The sequence below is a fragment of the Lissotriton vulgaris genome, chromosome 3_1, assembly GCF_964263255.1.
Source record: "Lissotriton vulgaris chromosome 3_1, aLisVul1.2, whole genome shotgun sequence".
NCBI lineage: Eukaryota > Metazoa > Chordata > Amphibia > Caudata > Salamandridae > Lissotriton > Lissotriton vulgaris.
The window spans coordinates 2,056,027,508-2,056,052,105 of NC_141689.1; the positions used below are offsets into that span (position 1 = coordinate 2,056,027,508).

Consider the following 24,598-nt stretch of genomic DNA (forward strand, 5'->3'; position numbering starts at 1 on the left):
AAAGAAAAGTGTCCTAATTGTCATTGGCATGTGCACACACGCAGCAATCAGGAATTCCGAAACAGAATTATTTGACAGAACGTGTACTTTTGAAGATCCTACAGAGCTAAGAAAATGAATCCACGTCCATAAAGGAACGGAGCAAAACTTGATTGTTTTCTTACCTGTTCTTTCTTTTGTCCCACAGGTCTCTACTACGTATCTTGTTTGACGATGACATCTATATCCGCATTGTCCATTTGTTATGTTGAGTTGCTTCACTCCGTTGCGTTGTCTTTTCCAATGTTCGGTAAGTTCCCTTCCACTGTGTTGCTTGTGTTTACGTTTTTAGATTACAGTTTTCTGATTTTCTGATGTCATTAAATCTGTTCTTCCTCAGTGTCCCTCTCTGGGGTGGCCTCTGCCCCTTTCGCCCCCCCCCCCAACTCCCCAACTCACATTAATGGTCTTATTGTTTGTGAATACTATGACTAAAGCCTTTTGGCTTTTTTTAATCATTTTTTCTGTTACATCTCAAAGGAGACTGTGTTCTCCTTTTGCTTTTCCTCTCCGTCCCCTTCACCCTTCACCCCTCTTTTTTCTTTTTCTTTTTTCCTTTCTTCTATTTCCTAAACTTTTCTGCAGCTTTTCTCTGTCACTATGTTTTTACTTTGTGTTTTTTCTTTATGCTATCCCTGGAATGTTTACTTGGTTACATCAGTCTAGCTGTTTTTCTCTCATTCCTATCTCTCAGATCTTATTTTTCATTATATTCTGGTCTACATCTGTTCCGCTCTTTTTTAGATTTACTTCTATTTAGGACTTGCATTGCTTATTCCTACTTTGCCTTTTGCATTCCATCTATTATACCTCTTTCAAGTTTTATATAGTTATGTGCTTTATTTGGATTACGTTTTCCCAATGAATGGTCTACATATTATCTCTTTCAATGTCAAGGATATCTGTAATCCAATTGAAAAACAGCTTTTACTATCTCACCTTGCTAAATTGAAATGCCATGTAGCGTTATTGCAGGAAACACACCTTAAAGAACGGGACTTGTCTTCCTTAAGTAAATTATGGGTTGGAGATGACTTTTGTTCCCCAGCAGTTAATAACAAAAATTGTGCAGTAATATTGTTTCACAAATCATTACCTGTTTGTTTGCAAAATGAGGTCAAGGACACTAACGGCAGATGGCTTTTATTGAATGCTAAAGTTAACAATACTCAATTCTCTTTCTGTAATGTATATGGTCCCAATGGTATTGATTTAACATTCTGGTATGATTTCTCCACTCCTTTCTACTCATGCCTCAGAAAATTTGATTGTGGGAGGTGACTGCAATCAACTTATGGATCCTTTTTTAGATCGAAAATCCCAAACTAAATGTATCCCCAATAGAATGCAAAAGACTTTCCACAAGGCAAGTACATCTAGAGGGTTGTTGGATGCATGGAGAAATTCCCACCCCGATGTCCTTGAATTTTCCTTTTCTCCCCTGTTCATAGGTCTCACTCCCGAATGGATTACATATTTCTCACCCAATCATCTCTTCAATGTATGACGAATGCTGAGATTGGATCCATTCTCATGTCTGATCATACCCCTGTCATATTAGATATGGAATACCCCCCCCACACACACCTACCTTACTCATATGGCGTTTTAATAATGGTCTCCTGTTGGACACTCAATTTGTTGAACAATTTACACAGTTTATGCAGGAGTTTTTCAATAATAATTTCTCCTCTGTTCCACAATTCCACCTTACTTGGGATGCCTATAAAGCCTCTGCTAGAGGATTTATAATAGCGTTTGTCTCCCGGAAAAAAAGAAGGTACTTACGGCTGCAACATTAATTCTAAAACAAATCAAGGCCCTAGTGCACGAATATTTTACTACAAATTGCTCTGATACCTTTTCTAATCTCATTGAAGCTAAAATGCAATACAATGAACAATCCTGGGACAATGCCTATAATAACTTGTTAAAATTTATTGCAAAAATGTATGGTGGTCGGAATAAAGCTGGCAAATCCCTAGTCAATTATTTTAAAATTAAAAAACAAAAATCCAAAATCGTTGCTAACACAGATAGCAAAGGAATTAGACACATTACAGATACTAAAATCTCGGCGCGAGATTGCTTCGCTCCGAGGCTGCTTCTGAGATACCTGGACACAGCGCTGCTGTTGCTAGGCGCCTGAAAACTTGTTGCTCGATCCAGCTTGGCCGCGATCTTAGGTTGGGTAAGGCTGCCGGTCGAGTTGTTCCTCCCTCCCGCCCTCCCAGGCTACTTAAGAGGGTGCTTTTCATTTCACAGTAGCTGCTCACTTCTCCCCTGAGGCGGAAGCCGGGGGTTCTTTGCTTCCTTTTCTAATTGCGATTACTACTCGTTATTGACCAAATAATAACGCGTTTTTAAGCACTGTAAATTTTTTAGCCAGCATTGTTTTAAAATACTTTTTCCACCTCGGCGCGAGATTGCTTCGCTCCGAGGCTGCTTCTGAGATACCTGGACACAGCGCTGCTGTTGCTAGGCGCCTGAAAACTTGTTGCTCGATCCAGCTTGGCCGCCATCTTAGGTTGGGTAAGGCTGCCGGTCGAGTTGTTCCTCCCTCCCGCCCGCCCAGGCTACTTAAGAGGGTGCTTTTCATTTCACAGTAGCTGCTCACTTCTCCCCTGAGGCGGAAGCCGGGGGTTCTTTGCTTCCTTTTCTAATTGCGATTACTACTCGTTATTGACCAAATAATAACGCGTTTTTAAGCACTGTAAATATTTTAGCCAGCATTGTTTTAAAATACTTTTTCCACCTCGGCGCGAGATTGCTTCGCTCCGAGGCTGCTTCTGAGATACCTGGACACAGCGCTGCTGTTGCTAGGTGCCTGAAAACTTGTTGCTCGATCCAGCTTGGCTGCCATCTTAGGTTGGGTAAGGCTGCCGGTCGAGTTGTTCTTCCCTCCCACCCTCCTCCACTCCCCCGGATTATGGTTAAAGACAATGGGCCATCCCGTCCGCGCAGCGGGCGCGCTGATGGCGCGCCGAAGGCAAGCCCGTCTGCGCCCGTCCGCGACCGAACGGGGCACGGGGCAGGACTCTATGCCCCTACAGAAATACCTAGGGAGATAATTCGAGAAGCGGTTCACCAGAAAATTCACTATTCAAATTTAACTTTATTTGAACTTGGTAAGACCTCTAATATATCCTGTCTGCATACCATAGACCCTAGCATGATGATACCTGCGCATTGTAAAATATGTCATACATCACTACCTACAGCAAAGAACAACGCTGCCCCGATGACCAAATTAAAAATGATGTTGCTTAATTGCAGATCAATGATAAAACATAAAACTGAAATACACGATCTTTTACAGGAAGGTGGTTTTGATGTAATGTTTCTCACTGAAACATGGTTGGAGGAATCCTCCGCCCCGATATTGTGGAAATAGTGCCCTCGAACTATAGTCTTCTAAGAATCGATAGGCTAAAACAACGTGGCGGAGGACTTGCACTCATATGCAAAAAAGAGTTAGAATGCACCCTCACTAATAAGGCCATCATAAATAGTGAATGTGGTACATTCTCTATAAAATTGAACTCATCTATGACCATTACTGGTCTTCTTATATACCGCCCGCCTGGCACTTCAACCCCTTTTTGCAATCAACTCATAGAAGCATCCACCCAGTTAGCTATAAGATATAATAATCTTATGATTTTAGGTGACCTAAATTTGCATTTTGAAGACAAGAATGCAAAAGAGGCGCAAATGCTCAAGACAGCACTGCAATCACTGGAGATAAAATTGTTATCCACTAACTCTACTCACCAACAAGGTCACCTCCTTGACCCAATTTTCGCTACTTGGGAAGGAATTGAAGTTCGCCCCCCTATCCCAATAATCTGGTCCGACCACTATATGGTTACTTTTGACATACGTACTAACATTACTAATAATGTGCCCAATAAATTATTATCTCTTAAGCGCCGTAATTGGAAAAACTACACCCCGGAACGATTTATTAGCGCATTAGAGGAACACTCCCCCCCCCCCGCAGACCAGTCCCTACATGACACTTGGAATAATTATGAATTATGGCTTGAGAAGGCATTAGACAAAATCGCCCCGTGGACCTCTAAACCCCCTGTGAGAAGAACCAAATCAGAGCCATGGTACTCCGAGAAACTAAAAATCGCTAAAACTCAATGCAAAGCGATAGAACGCAAATGGAGAAAAAGCTATACGCCCGACCTTAAGGAAAAGTATAGATATGAATTAAAAAAATACCAGAAAATGGTAAGAGAGGAAAAAAGCGCCTTTTTTAAAACTAGAATTGAGGAGGCAGACAATCCTACGAAGGAACTGTTCCGTATCTACAAAGAATTGACATACACCACACGTTTAGATACGCAAGACACATATTCCAACGATATATGTGAACAAATAGCAGATTTCTTCGTCGAAAAAGTCGAGAAAATTCACGCCACCTTCCCCAAACCCAATAAATCAGGAAAGGAGGCAATGACTAAAGCCTCAACTACTCAAAACTCCACGCTTACCAAATTCACTACACCTGACAAAAAAGACCTTATCAATATCATCAATGGTATTCATTCAGGCTCTCCCAGTGATGTGTGTCCATTGGTAAAAAGCAAGGACATCATGGAACACTTTCTTATAGATCATATAAGAAACATGATAACCCTTTTATTTCAAGAATGTAATGTACCTGAAGCCTGGAAAACAGCGCAAGTTATACCCCTAAAAAAGAAACCCAATATCCCTATCACTCAGTTCCAAAACCTCAGGCCCATTTCTCTCCTGCCGCAATGTGCCAAGATAATAGAAAAAATAGTTAATAAACAGCTCATGGCCTTTTTAGAAAAGGAAACTATACTCCACCCCTCTCAATCGGGTTTTAGACCTGGCTATTCCACAGAATCAGCTGTGCTGTATTCTACGGAATGTATCCGTAAGATGGTGGACGAGGGAGAGACAGCAGCGCTGGTTATGTTAGACCTAAGCGCAGCATTTGATACTGTGCTTCACTCCACGCTGCTGTCTCGACTCTCGGATATAGGAGTGAAAGATCATGCACTACGGTGGCTCGAATCTTTTCTCACCAAAAGATCGTTTCAACTGCACTGCCCACCCTTTAAATCATCTTCTCGTAGCGTGAGCCATGGGGTTCCACAGGGCTCCAGTTTGAGCCCTACCTTATTCAACATCTACATGGAGCCCCTGGCTCACGTTGCAGAGAACTTTGGGGTGGGCATTGTAAGCTATGCCGATGACACCCAGTTGATGTTCAAACTTACCCCAGACACCGAGGAATACGCCACCAATTTCTCCAGCTGCATGGCGGCTGTTGCCACCTGGATGGACAACAATTGCCTCCGCTTAAATGGAGACAAGACAGAGGTGCTGGTGGTGGGGAACAAAACTTCGATATGGTCTCAGGCATGGTGGCCTACGGCCCTGGGTGAACTCCCCTGTCCTGTAGAAAAAGTCAAAAACTTTGGGATTATGATTGATTCGGACCTCTCGGGTAAATCCCAAGTTAGCAAAATAACAGGCAAGTGCTTTGGCACGCTAAAAACCCTGCGGAAAATCATTGATCTTATTCCTATTGGAGCCAGAAAAATCATTGTTCACGCTCTAATAACGCCTCACTTAGATTACGGTAACGTTCTCCTCTTAGGCCTGAACCAGAATCTTTTACACCAGCTGCAATGTATTCAGAATACTGCCGCTCGCATGGTATTGGGTCTTCCAAAAAGAACCTCTGCCAAGGCGGCCCTTTCCAAACTGCACTGGCTCCCTGTTAGGGAAAGAATCAGATTTAAAAGCCTCTGCTACGCCCATCGAATTGCCCACAATAAAGGACCTACCTACCTTAGAAGTCTCCTAACCATCCATCGACCAATCAGAGACTTAAGATCATCTGGTATGACACAATTCAAACTTCCCCGCATTTCCAGAGCAAAAATGGGGGTAGATCCTTTCGCTACTTAGCAGTGAAGCACTGGAATGCCCTTCCAGTGCATCTGCGAATGGAACCCTCGGAAACTCTATTTAGAGCTAAATTAAAAACTCACCTCTTCCCGCAATAATTCCTTTTGATCTTTTCTCCGGTTCCTGTCCCATGAGAGTTGTCTGTCAGCAGTTAGCGCGGGGACACACAGTTTTGTGCAGCCATGCGCTTTATAAATGTCCTATTATTATTATTATTATAAAATTCTTGATTGTTTCACCGAATAATATACCTCTCTCTAGACCCGAGTCAACCCCTTCTGCTGATCAAATTGATTCTTTCTTTCGAAATATCCCCAAACCCTCTGACAATCACAAGGATTTCACATCCCTGGATAGTCCAATATCAGAGCAAGAAATCACAAATGCTATTACCTAACTTCCCAAAGACAAAACACCCGGTCCGAATTGTTTTACTGTATGTTTTTTTTCTTCATTTCAAACAATTCTTGGTCCCTCAGTTGGTATCAGTTATAAATAATTTTTTAGCTTCCAGTGTTTCACAGGGTTCTTTCACTCAAGTGATGCTGTGTCTGATCCCTAAAAAAGACAGACACCCCTCTTATTATAAAAACTAAAGGCCCATATCCCTAATTAATATGGACTGTAAGATCTTTTCCAAATTATTAGCCCTTCGTATCAATCTGGTAATCCCGGACCTAATCAATATATATCAATCAGGATTTGTTAAAGGACGGTCATTACAAATAACTCAAGGACTCTCCTTAACAGTATTTATTTAGCCTCCAAGGTAAATTCACCAATGACAGGTATTGCGTTGGACGCTGGAAAAGCTTTTGACAAGGTAAACTGGGAATTCATTTTTGGAGCATTAAAATGGCATGGCTTAAGCCATCCCATTCTTAGATACATCCAGCTACTATATACTGCACCTTCCACTTCCATTTGGGTAAACGGCCGTCAATCCAAATATTTTCCACTTCACAGAGGAACTAGACAAGAGTGCTCTTTATCCCTTCTTTTATTCTTGCCCTAGAACCATTTTTTGAAAAACTTTGTTGCTCTCCACGTTATACGGGTTTTTAATTTAAACATACAGAAATTAAGTTTACTGCTTATGCAGATGACATTTTATTATATCTCCCCAACCCTGCTACTTCTTTCCCGACGTTTTTGTCTTTGCTGAAAGAGTATTCTCTAGTCTCTGGTTATTAACTTAAACTTGATGAGGTTTTGCCATTGAATAAACATTGCTTTTCTCATATGTTTCAAGATACAGGTTTTAAATGGAACCCTAAGGGTATTAAATCCTTAGGTATCCTCTACACTAATAGTATCAGAGGAACTATTAAAATTAACCTTGCAGACTTACTTAAAAAACTTTCGGCACTGATCAATAGTTGGTCTTCACTATTTTTGTCTTGGTGGGGAGGACTTGGTACGATTAGAATGATGATGCTTCTGATCATCAATTTCTGCCTCTTTATGTTTACAGTCGCTCTCCCACTCTCTTTTTTTAATATCATTAACCTTTCCCTGACCAAATTTCTATGGAATAACCATAAAACTAGGATTTCACTTATCCGACTTCAAAGAATAAGGTGGAATTAATTTTCCTAATATTAGACATTATCACTCTGCATTCACCCTGAAACAAGTTTGGACCTTTTATCTGATTCCTCACTTATTCCTTTAATGGCCTGGAGTTTGTTGGAACAATCCCAATATGCACCATTCTCTTTTGCTGTGGCCACTCAATTTTCCTAACTCCTCAGAAGTTTTTCATTGCTCATTCTCACGCATTTAACTGCTCTTGTTACTTGTCTACTTAAAGTTCATCTCTCTCACTTGGATAACTTCATACTTACGCCTGTTTGGTACAGCAAACACTTAAAGATTAATAATAGAGCTTTATTTTGTAAAGAATGGATTGATAAAGGAATTATTACATTTGAACACATGATGATCAATGGATCTCTCATGGACTTCCAGGAGATAAAAGATAAATATGACATATCTCTCTTACATGCTCCTCATTACTTTCATCTAAGATCATCCATCACTCATCTCCATTCCCACAACTCTTCCTCAACCTCACATAAACAGACATCCACTCTCTCGCTAGATTTCTCTACTCGATTTAAAGCATCCCATATATATAAGATATTATCCCACCACTCTGATCCTAGACCAAATCCAGAATTGAACTTTTATGGGAAAAAGATTTGGCACAAGAATTCTAGTTTCAGACCTGGGGATCCATTTGGCAAAAATTCACATCTCCTCTTGATCAGCAAGCACAACGCAGACTCTATACTATTTCTATAACAGGCTTTTCCTCACCCCTACGGATCTTCATAAATTCAAACTACTGGATGACACAAATGATGCTGTCTTCATGGTAATAGTGACTTACTCCATATGTTCTTTCTCTGCCCTTTGGTTAAGAGTTTTTGGTTACTCACCTGGAAGAAAATTAATGAGATTTTATCCACCAATATTTCTTTTGACACTGTACACTTTTTTGGGGTGACCCTCTCCAATATGGAACATCCAGAGAAGCGTGGGTAAATTTATTGATTTGTTTATAGATATTACTTTTCAGATTATTACCACCAACTGGAAGGACACTTCTAAAATCTCATACCAAGCTTGGTGGAACCTGTTATGTCATCATTACAGACTTGATCGTGCACATGCCCCCTACTGATTAAAAAAGACTTAGGGGCTTATTATGATGGTGGGTAGACATCGGTCCGTCCGCCATCATCACGGTGATGGGACGGACCACCAGACTTGCGGCAGTTCCACCGGCCCAATTAGGATGCACCCACCATACTGGTGGGCGCATCCTCGCCTTTTACCATTGCGGATGGTGCTGCTGGCTGCAGCACTGTACGCAATGGTAAAGGGCATGCACAGCATTTCCCTGCACCAAGTGGCAGGCACCATGTGGGGCCTGCCACTTGGTACAGGAAGCTGCAGAGGGGTGCCTCGGGTACGCCCCAGTGCACCCCTGCAACGGGCCTCAAACCATATCCCCACCAGCCTTTCTATCGCCATGTAAAGGCCCATCAATCACCCACATCCTGATATGGCGGGCGTGGCAGAAAATCGGCGGACGGACTTTGCGTCCGCTGCGATACCCACTGCCATCAAAATATGGCGGGGTATTTCTCATCATAATAGCTTAACAATCGCCACCGCTGACCTGGCGGTGGCAATCGTTACACCATCGTAATGAGCCCCTTACTTTTGTCACCTCTCACCACATTTCTTTCAAGGCTGCCCGTTTGAATTACTTTGTATGTATACTGTTATGAACGTTCTTAATAGTATCATGTTAAATTTTTTCTCATTGTCATTTTTACATTACTATTCAGCTGCCGCTTATCATTCCCCTTATCTCTCTCTTCTCACCCTCTCTTCTTTCTTTACTTTTCTTTTCCCCCCTCACCACCTTTTAAAATACTAAATTGCATATGTCTAAGTATAGGTTTAAAAGGTTCTATCTGGTGTTAATCATAAACTTCTTAATATAGTCCCAACTTGTTATTTCAATAATGGTAATATTACTATTTGACCTTTGTTTGTATAATGTAGACTGTTGTTTTACTTTGTATTTCATCTCAATAAAGCATTCTAAACTTAAAAAAAAGAAACAGAATCATTTTGTCATGACTGCTCCAGCAATTCGAGAGCCCAGACCAGTTCCTGTTCCTAAGCAACAAAGAAACCTCTACCGGATTTAATTTACAAGAAAGTGATAATTTTCAATGTTGCACGTCTTCCGGCAGATTTGTATGTTCTATTTATTATTTTGTTTGTTTGTTTGCTTTCACTTTGCTATAATAGAAAGCCACTTCCTGTGGCTGATCAAAAACACCTAAAATTAATCGAAACTCACTTTGGAGATCCGCACCTATGATGAAAATACAGTCATATTTAAAACATGCATCAACACGTTTTTCCATATCTACAAAAAGAACTATTGAAGCCATATTTCAATGTCGTATTTCGTGCCACCCTACATGAAGCTCGTTCAAGATGTAGGGCATAATACAGCGGGGGGTCTAATGGCAGGAGACAACTGATATCTGGAGGCCCGTCTTACTGAAGGAGACACGTTGAGCAGAATGCCATGGCAGAGCCCTGCACTGTGTCTGCTTTATTTGAGGATACTCTTGCACATGCTTACCTGAGCCTGGAGTCTTTGAAGGTATGGAGAACTGACGGATAGCCCCAGTCTATCTTGTTGCCTTTGCATCGTAACTCAAGGTTTTGCCCTACAGCCAGACTCATCATGGCTGCCGGCTTCTGGAAGCGGCCTTTGTCCATCACTTGGGTCATGATCGACTGGATCTTGGAGGCTGGGTCGGTGGGTTCCCTCTCTTTCAGTTTTGTGATTTTTGGTTTGAGTCGTTTGATTGCAGGCTTGATTTTATTCTCTGCTGGCTCCTTTGGACGTTTGTTCTTGGGGGGATGTTGGCCCATTACTAAAAAAAAACAAAGGAAACACCTGTAACAGTGGCAATCAATGAAAGGTGGAATGTCTTGGTGCTTAGGGTTAGAGACAACAGGTTTAATGCATGAACAACTGTATAGTTAGAAGTCTTTCAGTGCACCTATGAGTGCAATAACATGAATTTTGATACTGCAAATGGATAACAGTTAGTGTAAACAATGAAGCCCAGTAATACAACGTGGTGTGCTGCATATTTAATGGTAATCTACGTTTATTCTGAATCTTTTTTTCCGCGGACTTTGAGTCATCATACCATTACTCCGTGAGGTTTTTGACCTTGCATACCATAACTCCGCATTTTTTCACAAAGCGTGCGCATTTACCACGCATGCCTTTACAACGAATTACGTTGTAAAGGCATGTATGGTAAATGCACTCGCGTTGTGAAAAAAAACCAGAATTCATGAGGAACCAGGAGGAGAGTGGAACCACGACGAGAGAGAGGTAAGGGGGTTTGGATTAATTTTTTAGGGGTGGGGGGTCGTGCTGGGGTATTGATTTTGTAGTGTAGTGTAGTGTAGTGTTGTGGTGGTTGTGTAGTGTACGGTCGTGCTGGGGGTGGTGTTATAGGGTTTAGGGTAGTGTTGTAGTGTTTGTGTAGTGTAGGGTCATGCAGGGGTAGTATTTTAGGGCTTAGGGTAGTGTTGGAGTGTTTTTGCAGTGTATGGTCATGCTGGGGGTAGTGTTTTAGGGTAGCATTGTAGTGTTTGTGTAGTGTAGGGTCATGCTGGGGGTTGTGTTTTAGGGTTTAGGGTAGTGTTGTAGTGTTTGTGTAGTGTAGGATCATGCTGGGGTAGTGTTTTAGGGTTTAGGGTAGTGTTGTAGTGTTTGTGTAGTGTAGGGTCATGCTGGGGGTAGTGTTTTAGGGTTTAGGGTAGTGTTGTAGTGTCTGTGTAGTGTAGGGTATTGATTTGGTGTTTGTGTAGTGTAGGGTCGTGCAGGGATAGTGTATTAAGGTAGTGTTGTAGTGTTTGTGTAGGGAAGAAAAGTGTTTATGGTAGTGTTGGGGGGTCGTGCTGGGTAGTGTCGATGTAGGAAAAGGACTGTGTGTTGAGGGTGGGTTGTGTAGGGGTACTACATTAGGGTGTAGGGTATGGTAGGGTAGGGTAGGGTAGGGTACTCTCACTTACCTTTAAAACTTTTACAATGAGTATACCTTTAACATGCATGCCTTTACGTTGTAGTGGCATGAGTGATTATATTTTCGGTGTAATAATTGCGGAGTGATGGTATGCGGAGTAATTGTTTGCGGGAAAACGTCACATATTCATATTTATTATTATTATTATTATAATTGCATTTATTGAGCGCACAGCTACCCGGAGGCCCGGCGCTAAAAGCAAACAAAAGGTAAGCAAAGCTGAGAAGGATAGGGCACGCATTTAAGAATTAAAAAGCCAGGTCCTAATTCCTCTGCGGAATTTCAGATAGCAAATTTCAGATCGCAGGGATTGAGGCAGGGAGTTCCATAAAGAAGGTGCGAGTAGCGCAAACGAGCGACCGCCCATTTTGGCTCTGTTAAAACGCGGGATTTGAAACTTGTTTTGCGTGGAGGATCTCAGAGTACGGGTAGGGACATAGTGCTGTACCAAAGAGGACACGTATTTCGGGGCTTTGCCAGTTTTGATATGGTGCATTATGCAGAGAGCTTTAAATTTCACTCGGCTCTCAATGCGCAGCCAATGCAGCTTGCGCAGATGGGCGGCGGCCGAGGACCTGGCAGGCAAGTTACAGATAAGGCAAACTGCCATGTTCTGAACCACCTGCAATTTCTTAGTGACCTCCTTGCAGGCACCCAGAAGCAGAATGTTCCCGTAGTCCATCCGTGAGGTAACAAGGGCCTGGACTACGGTCCTCAGGGTGTCAGCTGGAAGCATCCATGTGATTTTTCTCAGCCACCTTACGATGGTAATGAAGGTGGCTGAGACTTTTACCACATGTTGCTTCATTGACAGCTGGTTGTCAAGAAGGACCCCGAGGTTCGAGCTGTGGCTGAAGGGGTGGGAATAGGGCCCATCTGCTGATGCCAATGTTGCGGGCCCCAGAGCGATGGATTTGGACCAAATAGAAGCAACTCCGTTTTGTAACCGTTTAGTTTTAATTTATGTCTATGCATCCAGTTGTAAATTTGTTCCAGACCAGACTGCAGGGAAGACAAGGGGAGATGTTTATTTGTAGATAGAGAGTAGACGATTTGCGTATTGTCTGCGTAAGAATAGATCGTGAGACCTGCTTGCTCAGCCAGGAAAGCTAGAGGTCTCACATAAAGATTAAAGAAAAGGGGACTGAGGATAGAACCCTGGGGAATACCGTGAGAGGAGGCATAGATGGAGGAGACAGAAGTAGAAGAAAAAACTTGGAAAGTGCGGTTAGAAAGAAAACTAGCAATCCAGGCCAGGGCAGAGCCGTCAATGCCCACAGACTTCAAGGTGGACAAAAGCATGAAATGGGAGACGGTGTCAAATGCGGCACTCAAATCTAACAGAATGAGTGCCACTGTCTCCCCGTTGTCCACCTGTCTTCTGATGGTCTCGGACACTCCAAGAAGCGTGGTCTCAGTGGAGAAGCCGGCCCTGAACCCGGATTGTGAGCAGTGAAGAAAATTAAAGGATTTAATATAATTTATAATACTTGAGTAATAAGTTGTCACCGTTAAACTTATCAAAAGACGTTTCGATGTTTACGATGTATAAAATAGTGTCTCTGCATTGCGACATGCCAACCAGTTGTATGTGAAACTCGAAAAAAAACAGACATGTTGAACTGAGAACGGACGACCCCTTCCTATTAACCCCTTTTCCATGCATTTTGTTTTTACCATGAATGATATTCGCCAGACTGACGAAACCAACATGCTGTTCGTTAGGTTGTTTTCCCGGTCTTCCGTTTAGCATCCTGCTTTCGTTTGACCACTACTCCTCCCCGAACTTTCATTTTTTACGTGCAAATATCATTTAAGATGAAACGTTGTTTTTGAGGGGTCACTGCCTCCTAGTGTCCTGGGCATATCTCCCTCTTTTCCTCCACCCTCCCTCTCGCACCTCCTCCTCTCTTTGTTTAATATCTTGTTTCTTTATTTGTAGATGCCAAAAAAGCCCATTGTTCTCTAAATAGTTTTGCTTAATGTCCATTCCTTCTCCAGCACCATGGTCCTTTATTTACATACCTTATTTTCTTGAGCTCTCCAAGCCTAACCCTGCAGTTCCTTTTCTTCCAGGTTTGACTGGATAGAAAAAAAAATTGTGACCTAATTTCCTTTTCCCATCAAACCACTTTCTGTGTTTTAAATAGTATACAATTAATCATTTACGTTTTTCAGCTTGTATATTTTATACTGGAAATTCCCTGTACCCAGGATTTGAGTTAGCACTTGTTTTGCGGGCATGAGAATAATCTCCACTGGAATTTTCTATAATAAAATTCTGGATATACCTCTTCGTAGTTCTCTAAGTAGGTATTTATTGTCTCTAATGCCCCACTATCCTAAGCAAACACATTACTTTGTAAATACTAATAAGAAAAAAGAAAAAAGGGGGGGGTTCGCTATGTATTCAACTCGGCGCGACCAATATAGTAAGCCCTAGATAGAACTATACCAAAATCCACACTTACACAATTCATACCAGAAAAAAAGTTGTGGCGGAGAGGAAGGCACCTCTTGTTATTATATATTTTTAACTGGTACCAGGATGTCTTCTTTGGTTCAGTATAATCATTAGATTTTCTTGGAAGTTGAGTTCCCATAGACTGAAATGTCGGTAAAATAGAGATGCACCAGTTTGGTGTTTTTTCAGGCTAGTGTTTTGTAGCTCGGAGTCTCGTGAATTTGAAGGCGAGCCACATCAATGTTTTTTTTATTTTTTTTATTTAATGCGATTCTATATAGCGCAAACATTACCCGAAGGTGACAGAGCGCCTTACAAAAGAACCAGTTACGTTACATAAGGACTTTGGATTACATAAGTTATATAAGAGATACAAACAGAAAAAATTGCAAATGTACAAGGTGTAAAGTCACTCAAGGAAGAGATATCAACAGGAAAAAATTGCACATGTACAAGTTGTAAAGTCACTTAAGGAAGAGATACAAACTGATAAACTCTAAAATCACATAGGAAGGGTAGTAAGTACAAAGGTCTACTACATATACTAATGGTTAGAGTTCTATATATACAAATAGTAAATTCATACAGAATAACATTTTAACAGCGTTTAGGCTTGCACAATTATATAATACATATATACATAGATATACATTTAAGGCAGTCCAGCAAAAAGAGAAAAGCAATTAAGGGTCATCAGGAGGAATGGGGAGAGAAGAAGGAACGGAAAAAAAGGTCAAATAAAATGGCGGGTCTGGGTCTTGGGTATAGACGGAGACCATCTCCAAAAATGTCGGGATGCACAAAAGTCATCAAAGCCAGAATCCAGAAGAGGAACCCACAGAGTAGGATTCCATTGAGTAGAGTCAGAGGGGGGACACAGCCATAAAAACCAAAGGCGAACGGAAGGCTGTAAGATGCGTGCACAGGCTCTGGACCACGGGGGCATCGGTCTGCAAGAAGAAAGTCCGGGGATGTGAGCATGGGAATTAGGGAATAGTCTTGGCGAAAAGGGAGGTAGCAGCGAGGTCCGGGGCAGGGGGGGGGGCACGCCTCCCAGGTTCAGAATGGTACGGAAAACTCAGGAGTGTCGCACCGCAGCGCCGAGTAGATTCCTCCTTCTATGTGTGCAGTACACATAGAAAGAGGAAAAACAAGAACAAATCAGGATATTTCTCCTCGTTACGTCTCCCTAACGCCACCCCTGGGGTGGAGTTAGAATCTGACGCATTCCCAGGTTTGCGATTCCTTATAAATCTGGAATGCTTCAGATGCACTGTTCTGCATCGAAGGGGCACATATTTACAAGGCCATAAAAAGCCATGTAAAGGGGCTTTACGTGGCCTTGTAAAAATGCTGTGGTAAAATGCGCCACCGAAGCATCAAATAAGTGATGCTGTGATGGTGTGAAAGTGCCGCTAGGGCCTTGTACTTGAGGCCCTTAGGGCCTCATTTACAATAGAGCGGTGCAGCGCAGTTCCGCAAGCCATTTAGCAGTGACATGCTGCATCATTCAAAAAGTGCAGGAATGTGCCATATTAACAAAAATACGGTGCATTCCTGTACTGACTCTTGCATCAACGTTAAAAAAGCAGCTTAGCGTCAATGCAAGTATCCTTGTGCCATGTTGCAAGGGTGCCTGCGTTGTGGGGATGATTAATTTTGTGCAAGAAGGGACACCTTTCCACACAAAATCAATCAATGAAGGTGATTTTCTCCTTCTATGTACGCTGCAGAATGCAGCACACTTAAAAATAAAGAAAAAATGAGGAGAAATACGGATATTTCTCCTTGTTCCGCATCCCTAATGCCACCCCTGGGGTGGAGTTAGAATGGTATGCATTACCAGGTTTACAATTCCTCGTAAATCTGGGAATGCTTCAGATTCCATGGGTGTTGCATGGGAACACACAGCAACATCCATGAACGCCCCTTTCACACAGTGTTCTGCTTGAAAGGTGCACACATTAAGAAGGCCATAAAAAGACATGTAAAATGGCTTTGCATGGCGTTGTAAATATGCTGCACCACATTTCGCCACCGAAGCTTCAAAAAAGTGTTGTTCCAGCTGTGCAAAAGTGCTGCTAGGACCTCATAAATGAGGCCCATAGACTGCTAGGAGAAGTCATTGCTTACTCCCTACACCTTCTTCATATTTCTCATTTTATGAGTGATATAAACAAATATTTATATCCTAAAATGGGCATATCCCTGTCCATTTCAGGATGCTTGACTCACATCATCTCCTCTGATTCTGCTTTGTGAATTCTTTTTAAACAGATCTAGAAATGCAGGAAGTGACTTCGGTGAAGTTGTCTGCAGAAAATCATGTAAAATGTTGCTTTTGTACTTATTACAGACTTGTTCCATTCAGATCTCTTTGAGCAACATGCTTTTTTACTGCTTTTGAAGGTTTCATAGGAAGAAGCTGTATAGTCTTTAGAAGGAATGGAATTCTAGTCCTTAGATGTGGAGTAAAGGATTGCTTTAATATTTGTGATTTTTTAAAAGCTGGAATTTCAAGAAGGACGGTGTCCAAGCTCTGAAGATGGCGCTGATCCTCTGAGATAGTCAGTCTTTTGGCAAGCTAGTTTGGGCATCCATTGTCCTGTGGACTGTGCATGCTAGTTTATAGACACGTTTTCCTCAAATGGGAACCATTTTAATATAATCAGAATTGAATAGCAGAGATCCAGATTTTTATGTTGCACCAGTCAGCAGCCTTTCAGCTCCATGCAGTCCTGCTTAAAGAGACGATTGATGTGGTTTAGATATGCCTATGAGTATGGAGTTGCCATATTTCTGTCCCAAAAACACGATGGATGAAATCACTTGATTGCAGTCATTGTCTGGCATAAAAGATGTAGTCCCTCACAAGTGCCTGCGCTGGCACTTTCCACCTTTGGCTAATGGGTTGTAGCGTACTGTCACTTTTTCCCTACAAGAAGCAAGGAGACGCACAGCCCATAATGAAGCGTTGGCACTTCAGCACAGTAAAGGATTTGAGCCAGGGCTGAACTGGGAGGAGAGGCTTGTGGGAGAAGAGGAGAGACGGGGTTGATTTAAGATAATGTAACACTGTCCAGGATTGGATGCCACCCAGAACCTATGCTACGTAATCAGTGTTTAGAGGAATAAATGTTCAAGTAGAGATGGGTGTCATCATCGTAATAATTATAATTTTGTGTTGGAATTCTTGAGAGTGGAAATGAGAAGTTCAGTGAGAAGCTCCATCTAAGAACACAAAAAAGACTGGAATAGAATATTTAGGATATCTTGTGGAGCCTTATTGGGTTGGAGAGAAAGTTTGCCCATAGCTTTCAAAATAAGACGAGAATGAGTAGGGGACAATGCCATTCAGCCCCATACTCTCCTTGATGATGTTCATGACAAAGGAGTGACCACCAAGATGTTCATGTGAATTGGAGCGATTTATAATGTCTAAAGCTACAGGCAGGTCATGGAGCAGTAACAGGCAAGGGCCTCCTGTGTCTAAAAAAGAAACTACACTTTCAATTATTTTAGTATCGTGGTCTTTGTGTTGCATCCTGACCTGAAGGTTGATTGAAGCTCACCTAGGAGGCCATTTTCAGCTTTGAAAAGCTTAAGTAAAGATTCCATGTATCTCTTAGGCGAGTTCGACATGATTCAGATAATTCAGAAATGCTTCTTGTTTTTTCAATACACAGGAGACCTGCATCGATTTTTAGACAGTCAATGCCTTGCATTGAGAATGGTTAATCAGACTTGTCTAGTAGTGTTTAATGGCAGAGCTTTTCTCTTTGAAAAGTGCAGAAAGAATGGAATCTACGAATTGAGAGTAAGCAATGGTGTTGACTTTTCTTAAGGAAGTCCATGTTACGTTACATTCCTGTACATTGTCATATTGCTCATGGTAAGTACAGTGAAAAGTTCTATCCTTTTCCTCAATAAAAGGATGAAGGAAAATCTCAGGCTGTTAATAAAGCGTACAGCCATAGGCCATCGATAAGGTAATCCATCTGAGACGAAACACATGGATCACAGTTTGAACATTGTCTGTACATATTCACTCTTTGGTCTGATTCTGTAATTTTGCACAAACCTCACTAGCAGTTTAATTGAAACCTCCCTTTTTAGCATCCTGCCTGCACCCCTCTACTGTTTCTTATAGCTATGCTGAACTCTCTTCTCAATTTTTGTTGAAAATGCAGGAGTTTGAGGGGTAGATTCCACCTTCTTCCTCAGCTGTAATTGAAAGCTCTATGAGTGACAACTCATGTTATCATACAAGCCAAGATGGTGATAGGCCTGTTCTCACACATTTTAAACTGTTTGTTTGATGTAAGAACTTAAAATCGATATAAATATTCCTATAATCCCTTGGTGGCTGATTTTAATTTGTTCAGGGTTTATGAATATCTTGGTGGCCAAACTATCAACTACTCTCTATCCTTGTTCACAAAGCACCTGCCTGTAGTTGTGTTCATGTTGTCTAGCTCCTAGCTTGGGGCATAGCGCTGGCCAAGATGGCCAGGGGCCACGCAGCGCTAGGCCTCAACTAACTACCAGTGCCAAAAAGAATGGTCACGACAGGGAATGGGCAGGAGGGGTTCTGAGAAGGGATAGCAGGTTGGCGAACTGGAACTGACAGGAGCTGACAAGGGTTCTGAGGGGAAATGTTAGAGGCCGGATATTTTAAGGGGAAAAGGAGTGATGACAGAACCCAAAGGCAGATGCCGCCAGGTATAGACTCCGACCTCTAAGGCAGTTTGACAGAGGCAGCAAGAGGCAGTTGTACTTAACTCTTTTGGCTCACAGCTTAAATAGTGTTCCTCCAAGAGGTGTCTGTTGGTTGGAGCTGGTGAAGGAGGGAAATGTGAACCCAGCACAGGCCGAAGGAAGCGGTACTAGACCTCATTGAATGCTCTGAGCTCTAAAGCAGGTGAGTCGGAACCTGATGGGCCACTCAGAGACAATACTGATGGCTGCAGAGGATAGCGAGCCGAAGGAAGAACAAGAGGCAAAAGTATTCAGCACCGACTAGGAAGGGACATGTGAAATAGTTTGCAACACCAAAATCCCGCCTCCTATTCTTATAGGCTAACAGTATCAAGGGTCAGCCTGTCAGAGGAGACGGGATCCTGGAATGATGAACTCAATCTACTTATCAGATCCAGGTGAGCCGATTATTAGACCAAAAGCCTGGGGAAACTGCTGCTCTAGGCAGTGCCTGACTGACCTCACCTCTGCCTCACAGACGCACACTGCTCATGTGAGTTTTGGGCTATATTGAAGTCATCCAGCTCACATGCGCAGCATGTGTTTGCACACTGCTCTGCTGCACTTCTACTTACGGACTGGGCAGTATAAGTGGCTCAGACCAGTGTTTCCAATCTCCTTCTTCTCCTTCCTGCAGGACTAGTGGGGCTTCACCCCCAACACCCTTATACAGGAAACACCCCTGCATAGAGAGCTACAATGTCTAGCCAAACATTATCTTGCTTTGCTCTCAGAATTTGGACCTATGTACCAGAGAGAAGCCACATCATCTGGAGCATACTAACAAAGAACTCAAAATATATTTTTCTCCTCCCACTTCAAATTCAATGTTATGCAAATAAAACACATTGACCAACACACACAGTTACACCTTTCAGACTGAACCTTCGATTACTGTAATGTAAATTAGTGGTGTTGATGTTCTCTTTAAAGTGCTTTGCTTCCTTGTAGTTAGGTCCACTACACCTGCTGTATTTTTGAAACCAAAACCCCTGAGAGGGGTCCCTTCCCAAGGGCCTCGAATTCATGGTCCAGAAAGTGTTCTGCTCCTGGGCTTCACTGGACTGGATCATGGCTATGAAGCCCATGGGAGAGGGGATCATGGCACAGCAATGGTGCGACGGGCCCTTCTGCAAGCAGGGTAAATTACCCCCCCCCCACGTCCCCTGGATTGACAGTAAAACCCAGCCATAATTTGGGTACATTGGGTCCGTAACACCCTTTGGCTCTGGTGCCACTACACCTGCTGCAGCAGTACTGATAGTTACGCCTCTTAGAGCTTCGCCTGCTCCTTGTAGTCATGGTTCTGAGCTGTGAGGCCCGGGAAGGGGGCCTCTTCCCTGTGCTTGCTGTGTTGGATCATGGCTGTGAGGCCCACGAGAGGGACTTCCTTCTACTGGACATCACAGCGCTGGATCATAGCGCCGCGAGGCCCACCCATGGGAAGGGCATTGAGCCTCGACTCCACATCCATGGTCCAGCGCTGTCATGTCTAAGGGAAGCCCCCCCCCCCTCTCTTCCGGTCCTCAAAGCTCCGCATCTCACCGATCCACCCGTGCCCTGCTGCATTGAGGTGCGAGATTACTCACAATATTAATTAGTGCGACGTACGAAGCTGACGCAGGACCCAGGTGTGATGAGCTCGCGCAGGCCATGGGCAGCTACGCACACAAGCATGTCTAGCGCTGGCCCTGAGGCCACATGCACAGAAGCATGGAACGGCTGCCAACCACTGCCCTGAATCTGGCTGCTTCGCCTTATCTTATACAGATGCTCATGTTGCCTGCGAGGACCTTGTTGTGTTCTTCTGTGGGGGAGTGATTGCCCTAGGGGTAGCAGTCTGGGGCCTACACTCCGGGGCATCTAAGTCTAACTAGGCCTGACACGTGGCCCTAGAAATAACTGAGACGGACTCTGGGAATAACTTGGTGGCTCTCTGTGCGCGCGTCTGACTGCGTACGTGCGTGCGAGGCCTCTCTTTATTATGGGGAGTCACATGACTTAACGCTGCACGCTCCTGGCGTCAGGGGCGTGCCACATCCAGGAACATAACAGACCTGTGCAAATGATTGCACATTTTGTTTGTCATTGCGGTTCACGGCCTTGGCGCGCTCGAGGAGCATTCATTTTGTGTGCACACTTAAACTGTGTGTCCTGCCACTTCCGGCCTTTGGGTTCAATGCTGCATACATTATGTCCTGAGGTTAAAACAGATTCCTGGATTGTAACACAAATGCTAAACAACAAGCTTAAACTGTAGCTAATAATGTCACTTTCCTTTCGCCTTTCCTAAATTTAGATCACATTTTCCTAGCCTTGTGGAAAATATACTCGTTGCCAGCCAGGGACAGAAACCTCGTAATTCTCGTTAGTCACTGACACCAAGGCAGCTGCTAATTTGGCGTCCATGCATGCCATGCACTCTATGCAGTAATGATTTACTGCTCTTACCACATCACTGCGCGGCAATGGACGTATGCCTATGTTTGTTTCAAGCTCTTTATCCATGAGCAGCGGTCGATGAAAAAAAGCATTTGACATTCACACAACCATCAAACATGGCCATTTGGTTTTTTGTGAACTCATTTCCTGTGTGTGTTTTGGAGGGTTTTAAATATATGTTTTTCTTCTTTATCGCCTTTGTTTCGTCATTTAACACACTGACCAATGTTCTCCCTAATTGAGTGTGAAATTGAATTAACTAGTGGGTAACGTATAGCAGTACGAGATGTATAGTTCCTGTCACTTCTGTAAGGGTTTATAAAACCTTTATATTTCCAAATTCCAGATTAAAAATTAAATTGTAATTTCTATCGACATTTGCATAGGAAGTATCCGGTATACTTTGGGCCCCAAAGTGCCAGAATAAGTTGTATTATTATTATTATTATGCGAATTTGTAAGGCGCATGGCTTACCCCAAAGGGGTTTCCGAGTACTGGTATCACAGAAAGGACTGAAATAGAAGGGATAGCAGAGCCACGTCTTTAGGAGTTTCTTAAACTTATCAAGAGATTTACATAATCGAAGCGAGACAGGCAAAGAATTCCACAGTTTAGGGCCCAGATAGGAGAAGGAGCGACCACCTTGTCTTGCCTTAAAAAACCTAGGGCCAATCGTAAGGTTCAGATTACTAAAGTGGAGAGAACGACTGGGACAATCCATAGGGCAACACATGTGACCTAAGGTAAAGTGGAGAGAACGACTGGGACAATAGGGCAACACATGTGACCTAAGGTAAAGTGGACCAGAATTAGACACAGCTTTAAACACATAGCATGGTGCCTTGAATCGCACTTGTTTGCTGATCGGGAGCCAATGAAGGTCCCAAAAAAAGATTCGAGACTGAAGAGTGCATAGGGAGGTAATATAGTAACCAAGCTGCTGCATTCTGAACGACCTGTGGGAATTTAAGTGCAGCCTTCGAAGCATCCAGGTAGAGAATGTTACTGTAAACCAGCCTAGAGATGACCAGTGCATGTACCATCATTGTTTGGGTGGAAAGGGTAAGGAGCTAAATAATGTTCCTTAGTCACCTCAGGACACCAAAACAGGGAGAGGCTACCTTGGTGATTTGCTTGTCATCTGGCCAACAATAAGGGCCCCAAACACATAGTTGATTACCAACCAGTAGGATTTAAGACGTATTCCCATTTAACTTTAGGTAGTTACTGTTCGTCCAAGTCACCTCCTTAGTAAGGCAGGATTTAAGAGCAGCTGAATCACTGTCTTCATTGGCAAATAGAGATACCATGATCTGGGTGTAATCCACATAAAAAACAATGTAGGGCCACAACCTTACACCATGTCTGACAAAGGCCACACATAGATGTAACACACGGTGGGGCTCTGAGCAGAGCCCTGCGGCACCTCATTAAATAGTGGGTATGAGTTAGAGGTATGTGATTTAGCACGGACCCGGAAGAAGCAGTCATGTAAAAAGGAACATAGCCAGGCCACGGCCAGGCCTTTGATGCCCAAATCCTCCTGCCTTTGAAGAAGCACCTGGTAAATGACAGTATCGAAAGCCGCACCAAGGTCTAACAGAATCAGAGCCAACGTATCCCCCCTATCGAGTTGGAGTCTAAGCTGTTCGTTGACACCAACCAGGGTGGATTCTGTGCTATTTCAAACCCTGAAACCCGATTGCAAAGGGTAAAGAAGGCAATTGTTTTTCAATAAGGCTGAATATTACTGGTTAAATTAACTGACATGCTTAAATAATATGTTTTCTTCCTTTTCGCCTTTTTTTGTCATTTTACAAGCTTCCTGTCACCAATGTAGCAGATTTGGAGAGCTGGTGAATGAAAATAATTGTAATTAACGTGCTGGTGCACCTGCAACTGGTCTCTGGGTCATTTTTGTGGAAGTTCTAGGCTCTATAATACTAAGGGATATCACACAAAGCTCCACAATGCACATATTATGAGTGGGTTGACTACTGTCATAGACAGAAACAACTAGGCATGTTACAAGTCTGTAATTACCAAGTATTGTGATAGCCACCACTGTGAGAATGACAGAAGTACTCACTTCTCCTTTTTCAGGGAGGGTACATTCTGATGCAGGGGATTTATTCAACTCCTCACTAGTATTCTATAGGTTGTAGGTGCTTGGCTGCTGCAAATGCATTCTATGCCTAGCAGCGTGCAATTAATCCATGTGTTACTTCACTATTCTGTGACTTATATGCTGGGTGCTTTCTTTTTTTGTTTTATGAGCAGAAGCACATGCATGCCCATGACACTGGGTGCACAAAGTCAAATGTGCCACCATATTATGATTCTCCACATCCGTATGAAAGCAGTGACATCTCCACTTAGGGCGTTATTTTTAGTTTGCTGGATGTGCACACCACCACAAATGTGATAGATATCCTGTCTGTCTCATTACAAGTGCATGACACTCTGATGCAGTTATAATTAGGCAGATGGGATGTACATCACGTTTGTGATGAGCTACCCATCTGCCAAACTATAACTCATGCCAATAATCTCTTAAGCAGTTAGATGCCTTATTGGTACTCCTCTCTAACCATGGTTGTAAATGGCAATCACTGCAATGCTACTCATGGTTATTCTTCAAGCCAGGTAAACCAAGCGGCTTGTTAAGTCTTGTCCCTGGGTGACTGCGGCATGATACTGGCTTAAATTCCACAAGCCCTTTTTATATTTATTTATTAAGGTATCTCTATAGTACGGGCTGCATCACATGGGCAGCCAGTTGCTTTTGTATGAATAATTTCTTTACACTTGACAATTTAATTTTAAGTTATCCAACAGTCCTTGTGGGCCATGAATGAATGATATGAATGTTAATTTTACTCATTCCTACATTGAGTGCTGACTATAGTAGAGGTTGTTCACTTCTGGCAGCATATCTTGCACACTTAGCCTTGTTTTTCATACTGTGGTTTGCGTTGTCTTGGTGCTCTTTTGCTGTTTTTGTTTCTTTGTCATGTGGCAATGGGTTATTTTCCTTTTCCTTCTGTTTTCACCACCGCTCCTCCCGCTCGCCTTTCTGACATGTTTTTGTTTCCCTGCTCCTTCCCTCCTGGATCCTGCCGCTAGCAGAGCCCCTCCCACCTCATAGGACATACTTATGGAGGCAACAATGCAGCGCGCCATTAGCACACCAAATGCGAGCCCGTATGTGCCCTTTTGTTTATGGACCGCACCCAATGCCAGCTTTTCAACCCCATGCAGCTACACCACCACAGTACTCTGAGCCCT

At 42.9% G+C, this 24,598-nt stretch overlaps 1 protein-coding gene across 2 annotated transcripts in view; it reads right to left on the bottom strand.

The window, feature by feature from the left end:
* The window catches only part of PDGFRL (platelet derived growth factor receptor like), a 534,427-nt gene that overhangs the window by 399,123 nt on the left and 110,706 nt on the right, over positions 1 to 24,598 (bottom strand). For both annotated transcript variants that reach the window (XM_086962582.1, XM_086962581.1), the window contains one exon: positions 10,178 to 10,475. In XM_086962582.1, coding sequence (XP_086818708.1) covers positions 10,178 to 10,475 — 298 coding nt within the window. The remainder of the gene's footprint in view (positions 1 to 10,177; positions 10,476 to 24,598) is intronic.